The following is an 8,439-nucleotide window of genomic DNA, read 5'->3' on the forward strand; positions in this document are numbered from 1 at the left end:
TGACAATAATACTAAAAAAAACTCTTGAAAATTTGAGCTTTTTTATTCTTTCTTTCATTAAAATTTATTGAAACTTGCGGTAAACATACAGAGCAAGACAGATATAATCCTGAAGATCTTGATTTACTACCCTTTCTATATACATCAAGACCTGGTCTTCATGCATCCTGCTATCCTCTTAAATCTTAACCATGCTGCACCTTCCTGTAAGTGTATATGCTCTCCGCAGAATCGGATCCCAAATTGAAGCTGATCATCTGAAGATCTACGTACTATCCTCGTTTTCGGTTTTCGTAAGTAATCAATCCATGAAATATTCACAATTTTACAATTTTCTGCTGTGTGTTAGTTTCATTGCATTGTACACTGATTTTAACGAACAAATTCTCTGTGTTTCTTGCTACAACTATAAACAACGTACATATGCCTAATCAAATTAATCAACACATGAAAGAATCAGATTTCTCAAGTGGAAGAATTCATCCACAAACACTAATATTGCATGCATGCAAATTATTCATGTGTAATTGTCATTCATCAATCATCATCATCACAACTTCACTAGCTGTTCATAAGCAGGGATGTCACATATCCTTTTCCTCCACAACCCTATCCGTCGCTTTTCCCGCTCATACTTAATTGAAGCATGTTGAACAAAAAATATCTGCACATTTTACAGTAAAATTACAATATATACTTAAATCTTGGCAGTCAAATTAATCAAAAATCAAATCTCAGTTGTTGAATTGATCAAAATCAAATACTGAAAACATATCGATCAAATATCAACGACTCAACAATCAAATATTGATGGCATAACAATCGGATAGTGATGATAAATCGAAATTGATCACTTCGGCAATTAAGGTTTGAAAATTTAATCATTTTGACTAATTTCTCAAAGGGAGATTTTGGATGTGGTCCCTAGTTATGAATATTTTTTTACTGAAACCTTGTTGGTTTTTTAATTTTTTATTGAAGTTCTTGTTTAATGTGATAATTTATTTCTATGTATGTTACTATGTTTTTTAAATTAAAATTGAAATTTATAGTTGTTTATATTAATGAGATTTTAAATAAAAACCATAATTTGTGGGATTAAAAATTTTAGAATATAAATTATACTATTGTGTGTGTATATATAAACATGGGTATATTCATCAAAATTAACCAAAAAATTATTGTACCAAAACATGGGTACATTCTTCAAAACCACAAAAAAAAAAAAAAAAAAAAAATTGATGTTAGGCTTAATAACATTAGTAAATTTCTTCGATTAAACTTGACATGGATACATTCTCAAATCAAAGAAAAAAGAATGTACCCATATAAGTTTAAAAATGGATTAGAAAAAAATTGAATAGATTTTATATAAAAAAAAATGATACATTTTACATATAACAAATTGGTATATTTAAGAATGAGTACATTTTAAGATAAAAAATTTGAAAAAATTACATGAATGGGTACATATGAGATTAAAAAATTGAAAACATATTTTAAAAAAGCTAATGGGTACAAACTTATTCAAATTTTTTATTTATTTTGGAAATGTTTTGAATTGAAAGTTAGTTAGGAGTTTAATAAAGGTGTAAGTGCCTATTAAAATTCTAAATCAATTATTAATTTTTATTTTGAAAAATTATGTAACTAACATGTAAATTCATTATTACATTAATGCTAAGAATTTGGATCAAAATTTGAAAACTAATAAGATTTTAATTAATGATCATTAATAACTAGAGATACTAATTTTTTCTTTCTCAAAATTCAGCGCAGAAGTTTGAAGGTATCCATATCAATAATATATAGCTAGGCAACCTTATCGCCATCTTTGATTCCAAAAAGTCGGATTAATGCTTTGTAATCGAGTAGCTTCTGACCTTTATAGCATAAGCAAAAATTACCCCACACATGTGACCTGTTCAGAAATTTTAATAGTTATTTGAATCACATTTTTTCTGGTCTAAATATTTAATAAATGGTACAAAATATATACCTTCTAATTACTTTCAAAACAAACCAAATCCATGCAAAGCTTGTATTTATACATACCATGAAATCATTTCATGCATCGGCGACTGACTGAAAACATCCTTCACTGCCTCTTTCAGTTCGGCTACCGTGGCTGTCATAGAAACTTGAATCTCTGCCTCCATTAAGAAGAAGAAAATTCATTAATAGGGAACTTTAATGAAAATCTCACAGTTCTATTCACTTTAACGAAAAATCATATTTTTACACTAAAAAGTCAATCATGGTACTATTTACTTTGCCCTTTATTTTGTCCTTATTGTTAAAACTCAAAGTTTTCAAACTCTTTTCATTAGTTTTTATTTAATTATATGTATGTACGTAAAAAAAGCATGAGCAGTGATACATGTATTAAATTTACATACCAAAGCTAGAGCCATCCAATTTGATGACAAAAAGCTTAAGCGGCTCCTGGGGCAGCTTTCGGTAAGCATGGTTCTTCCGACCGCTGCCGCTGAGAAGTCTCCGTGGAGATAGTGATGCTGGAAACAGGCTGCATGCGGTGGCATTCGTCGCCAACTCTTGTTCACAAATACCCACGTCCATTTTCATGCGCATGCACACAAACCAAACTCAAGAAACTAAAATTTCCTCAGCCTCAACAACCGGCCCTGAGATTTTGGGAGTGTTTGATGGAGTTAGCTAATAGAAATATATCAGAAACCGAAAGTGTTTTCAACGAGTCAAATTAACTGCTCTGACTGGAAACACAAGATTTTAGGTGCCTAAATATTTCATAACCATGAATAAAGTACGCAAATTAATAGGTGGTACATCCATCAATTTCTAAACCCTACATGCTCGGCTATATTTCTGGGCCATAAGTAATAATCTAAACCAAAAACAGCAAAAAGGAAAACAAAGGGTTAGTTTAATGGTCAGAATTTACTCTAAAAGCTAAAAATATGGGTGGGGGTGGTTGCAAATGTGGCTCTAACTAAAATGGTTGGTCAAATAACAAAAATACAGAAAGAAAATTGTTAGATTAATGTCAACGCGTATAAAGAGAAGCAGAAACGTCAAAAAACAGAAGAAAAACTCAACTCAATAAATCAAAAATCAACAGTTTCTTCATTTCTTTTACACGTTATTTTTTTTAAAGATGCTAAAATTACGTTTCATTCTTAATTTGAATGGCTGCCACAAACAAATTAATTAGCCTCATTCCTTAATTGTCTCTCCATTGAAGGCAAAGTTTCTACTTATATATAGGACTTAATTTGCTTTATCTCATCCGGACCTTACGTGGCCACAAGAAGGGATAAAAATGGGTAACTTGTTTGAGGTCACAAAATATTTTTAACATTAGGATTTAGTCAATCGGTGTTTTGTGCTTTTAAGGAGAAGTCAATAAAGAGAAATTTTAACACGTGATATGTTGGCCTTAGTTTGGGAGGAAAATTGGTTATATTGACTTACAATGCTCAAGAAATATATATAGGATATGAAAAACAAAAGTTCTTCATGTTGTTTTTACAATTAATTTTGATGACTCCATAGCTCTCCCGTGTCTTAAAAAAAAGGAATTGTTCTACATATGATATTATTAGTTACAATGGGAAGTTTTCGAAGAAAGTTGGGGTTCCACCGTAAAACCAATTAGTAATATGGGGAATAGCCAATTACTTATAAGCCCATGCAATGTCCCTCCCATCTATGTGTGATTCATTCTCAACACGGCCCCTTACGTGTGGCGAATTTTCAAGCCTAACACATGGACAACACAAGCGGGGTGACGTGTAACACTATGATCGTTGAGCTTCACACATGGGACCACCTGCTCTAATACCATAAAGAAAGTTGAGGTTCAACCATAAAACCAATTGGTAATAGCCCAACTTACTTATAAGCTCATGCAAGACTCCTCCTCCCATAAACGTGAGATTCATTCTTAACAGTATACACTTGATGAACTCTAAAAAAATTGACTTCTATTCTATATATGACTAGTTAATTTTTGTTCAAAGAATGCAAGTTACGAACATGTACATGAAAGGAGTACGATAGTATAAACTGTCACTAAGTATACATGAAAAAGGAATACTACAGTTGACGTTTAAAGTACAGTACTATGTCGATCGATCAAAAGTAAAACCAGATATTCGAACCAAAAACCAACAATCACAAGAGAGAGGGAGGAAGATTGCATATCTGTGTCCGATCTCTCTAGATCGAGAAGGAGATCATCGGTCGATTAGCTCTCCTGCTTATCCCAAGTTTGAATTTCCACTCTTCTTCTGTTGATAAAGAAAGACAAAACTAACTAACAGAAGTATACATTCGGTAGATATTAACAGTAAACCATGCGATATCATGCAACAAGTCACATAAATTAGTCCAGGCAGCTAGCTCAAAAACCCTAAATTAGTTAATAAAAACATGATGAGCTTAGAGAGGAAAAGCAGTTACGAATAAGCAACAAATAATTAAGAAAGTGATATTGGCGCGGCTCAATCTGAGATCAATTTACGCGGGCGGGGATGTGCAAATCTGTCTTCGGATTGAACCTCACCAACATCGCTTAGCTCTCTGCTACTTCTCAAACATGCATATAATTAATATCCATACCATTAGAAAGAAGATAGAGCTAGCTAGCATAAAAGCAGATGTTCTTTCACCGTGAAACCCGAAAGCACGTCTAGATGTTGAAAAAATGTGGGCAAAACTAAAGAGTTTGTAGCGGTCTTTTTGCCTTTTTAGCCCGGCTAGCTGCTACCACTTACCTAAAAAAGGGGCAAAAGTACTTGAATAAAGAATACCAAATATGGTCCCATGTCGGATCCATCGAACCAAATTCATTTTTGTTTTACAAAGCAATATTTTAATTCACTCTAAAGTCTAAACTATAGAAAGAGATTCGATCTTAAATGTGAAGGAGGTAACACATATTTATTCTAACCAACTTGACTACGCTAAGATTTACAATCAAATTAAAGAAGAATGATTAGAGAATATTTTTTAGGTTATTTCCTGTGGAGTAAAATTAAACTAATTAAGGTGGCTGCTCGTTTGGTGGGGTGGAAGGTCAAGGTATATAGTGGATTGTAGGGTGTCGAATTGGGGCCAGAATTGTGGAAGTGGATTTGTGGGATTTCAAAATATTAATAACTTGCATCCAATTAGCACCATCGAGACAAACGCATAGGGCAATAACATTTTATACTCCACTATAGGAAATAATGAATATATAAAAAAATCGATAATTATTGAAATGGGATTTTAAAATATGCATGAAACAAACATTACATGCAGCAATAAGAAACATATACATGAGAACAAAAATGAGATTACAATTATATAGCACAGATGGGATATCTTCTAGAAAGAGCCGTGCATGATATCTTAGCTATATATGTATATGTGGATATATACACGCACTATAGGGTTATGGATTTAGGTTAAACAGTCGTCAAAACAACCAAATGCAGAGTTTTTGAGCTAGTTCACCGAAGAGATTAACATGTGTGTGCCATACCTGTAACAAAAGAAACAGCTATCTGGGTGTGTGTGTGTGTGTGAGAGAGAGAGAGAGAGAGAGAGAGAGAGAGAGAGAGAGAGAGAGAGAGAGAGAGAGAGCTCAGAGGTCAGAGGTGAGAGGGAAGGGATGGGAGAGGGATGAGAATGTATACTGGTAGGTTTACCTCGGGATGAGAGGATGGGAAGGGGGAGAAGAAGAAGAAGGTGAGTGGAATGATGTGAATGGGGAGCAACGCTTACTTTAGGGTTTGTCATGCTTAGTTTGTACTCAAATAAAATCAAACAACTTCCCCTGCGCGTGCACCTGAAATATTCTCCTACCAAAAAACCCAAACAGCTCCTTTTGATTGTACCTCTCTTTCTACAATATTTTATCCAAATTCTAGACCCCCACCCTTTGCAATTTAATTAGTATGTCATGCTTTTCTTCGATGATTAATTAATTAACCTAAGAATAAGATGCTTGGCTTATATGTAATATATATATACACATACATAATATATATATATATATATATATATATATATGTATAACCTTTTTTTTCTTTAGTTTCGAAACAAACCGACTGCAAAATGGGTTGGACAAGGATTGTCTGCCCTCCACTTTCGGTGCCCTCCTATTTGTGTGGTCATGGTTAAGTCATGTCAACATTTTATATTAGTATTCATTTTTGTCTTATTATATCTATAAAAAAACAATATAAAATGTTGACGTGGCTTAACTGTGACCAGACAAAACAGGAGGGCACGGGAATGACATCGGAAGTGGAGGGCAGAAAATCCTTGTCCTACTTTCATCTCTCTTTTCTGTCACTGCGTCAGTATATGATGATGATATACCAATTGTATATCATGCAAAGTTTCAAATTATATGTTATACCATGTTTCGACAAGAAATTTTGTAGTTCCAAAATAACTAAATGCAATACATTTGTGAAAATTATAGAATGACACGTCTTGAATTCCTTTGCTTAGTGTACTTATAGTAACATTTGTAGTACTGTTTGAACATTAACTTTGCAGTACTTAAGCAATTCATTATTACTATCATTTGTGGTGCAAATTCAATAATTAAATAAAGTTCTTTGAAACTTTGAAAGTCCCTTGCCTAAAAAAATTATGGTTTTTCTAATGCATGCCAATTTTGTTTGATCAATTGCGTGTAACCAAGAATGATAATTAGAAAATTTGTGGTTGATATATATTCAAGGGACAAGGATTGTCTGCCCTCCACTTCTGGTGTCATTCACGTGCCCTCCTATTTTATGTAGTCACGGTTAAGCCACGTCAACATTTTATATTGTTTTTTTTATAGATATAATAAGACAAAAATAAATAGTAATATAAAATGTTGACGTGACTTAACCGTGACCATACAAACAAGAAGGCACGGGGAGGGCACCGGAAGTGGAGGGCAGACAATCATTGTTCATGAAAGTATGGCTCTCGTAGGGTAGAAACAAAATGTTGGGTAGGGTTTTTAAGTGGGTTAGAAGAACACTAGCTAAGCTAGCACTATAGACCTCCCTCTCCTATTATTATGCAAACTGTAAGTTAAACCAAAGTGGCACTTGGTAGTGCCCAAATAAGTATAAAGAATGTATAGGTATATATAGAAATTAAAAGATGAGTCAAAAGAGAAGATGCATTCAGTGCCTTGTGTGTGCAGTAGTACTCTTGAGAGAGAGAGAGAGAGAGAGAGAGAGAGAGAGGGAGAGGGAGAGGGAATCTTGGGAACAGGAGTGCAGAATGTCAGCGAAGTGATTTGTCTAAAAAGAATAAAGAATTCGGAATGGAGGGAGGGGTAGTACGTACAAAGTTGCTATCTTTCACACACACACTCACGTACACAAAAACAAAGACAGACACACAGTTTTAGTAAATTTGTTTAATTAATTAATTGATTAGCATGCAAATTCAAATGCAACAATGCACTTACACACACTCAAAGTGATGAGTGATGAATTTAATTCAGCAAATCGGAGGAATAGGCAGCAACCCAGAGCGGGGACACCGGCGCTAAAGAAGCCCTGCCTTGGGCCTCCACTGCCCGACACTTTCCTTGGTTTTGTCTTCCCTTTTCCCTTCACCATCCACATTTCCCTTTATTTTAAGGGCCACCTGCCTTCCCCCTCCCTCTTCTTCTCTTTGAAGCTTTTGGGATGAGCAAAAGACCTCCCCTCCCCACTCTCTTACTAGAAAGTCTTTCTCTCTCTCTCACACCTCTCATTATTTGGGGCGATAAGTTCGCGTGTCACTACCCAAACAGATTTCCCCCACGCCTTAAACCATTCAATTTCCCTTTCTCATCTCACTACTTACACCAGATCCTAGGTCTTTCTCTTTGTTAGACGACTAAGACTGAGAGGAGGTCAAAAGCAATGGGATTTTACGCCTGCAGCTATGTCTCCACTTTGGCTTTTCCTAGTCTTAGCTAATTAATTGGGTATAAACACGTACTAAGTACGAACAGTTGGAGATGATCATGAGATAGTCTATTAGACCATTCAAATAGTGTAAGATATCCATGAAATGGTGCCAAACACAAGGGGTTGTCACCAAATACAAGAGAGTACTCAAAGTAGGATGTTTTGTGTGTGGTTGGAAGGTCACGTAGTCTGATCGTCCACACTTAAGAATTCTTTAATTAATATATGTCACTCAATAACTCATCATGGTGTCTGACAAAAAAAAAAAAAAAACTCATCATGATGATGGTATTTCTAAGTATTTGTATTGAGCACGTGTTTCAATTGTATCCAGAGTATGTACTTATGAAATTTTAGTATGATCATGTGATGCATAATTGAATAGTATTAATGAACAATGAACAATGTACAAGAAGTCAGCTGAATATTTCTGGTCTAAAAATGGATCCCTTTGTTGTTGAGAGTCTTTGATTAAAGAGGTAGACAAAGAGACACCCAT

At 34.4% G+C, this 8,439-nt stretch overlaps 1 protein-coding gene across 2 annotated transcripts; it reads right to left on the reverse strand.

The window, feature by feature from the left end:
• Positions 1-6: 6 nt before the first annotated feature.
• On the reverse strand, positions 7-5,693 carry LOC126602614 (U11/U12 small nuclear ribonucleoprotein 25 kDa protein-like). Of its 2 annotated transcripts, none has more exons than XM_050269538.1 (5): positions 5,510-5,693; positions 2,400-4,271; positions 2,056-2,149; positions 1,822-1,921; positions 7-664 (listed from the first exon to the last, which is right to left on the reverse strand). In XM_050269538.1, the coding sequence occupies exons 2-5, from the start codon at positions 2,590-2,592 to the stop codon at positions 551-553; spliced, it is 501 nt and encodes a 166-aa protein (XP_050125495.1). In that variant the 5' UTR covers positions 2,593-4,271; positions 5,510-5,693; the 3' UTR covers positions 7-550. The 2 variants fall into 2 exon arrangements, with proteins under 2 accessions (XP_050125495.1, XP_050125494.1); XM_050269537.1 differs by lacking the exon at positions 5,510-5,693 and adding an exon at positions 4,603-4,742.
• Positions 5,694-8,439: the final 2,746 nt, after the last annotated feature.

This window comes from Malus sylvestris, chromosome 15 (assembly GCF_916048215.2).
Source record: "Malus sylvestris chromosome 15, drMalSylv7.2, whole genome shotgun sequence".
Lineage (NCBI taxonomy): Eukaryota > Viridiplantae > Streptophyta > Magnoliopsida > Rosales > Rosaceae > Malus > Malus sylvestris.

Excerpts from the sequence above, each read along its gene's own strand:
- LOC126602614 (XM_050269538.1), bottom strand. The coding sequence starts at position 2,592 with ATGCGCATGAAAATGGACGTGGGTATTTGTGAACAAGAGTTGGCGACG. Across the intron at positions 2,150-2,399 it reads ATTGGATGGCTCTAGCTTTG|AGATTCAAGTTTCTATGACA; the intron begins GTATGTAAATTT and ends TAATGGAGGCAG. Across the intron at positions 665-1,821 it reads GAATCAAAGATGGCGATAAG|ATATTTTTTGTTCAACATGC; the intron begins GTTGCCTAGCTA and ends TAAAATGTGCAG.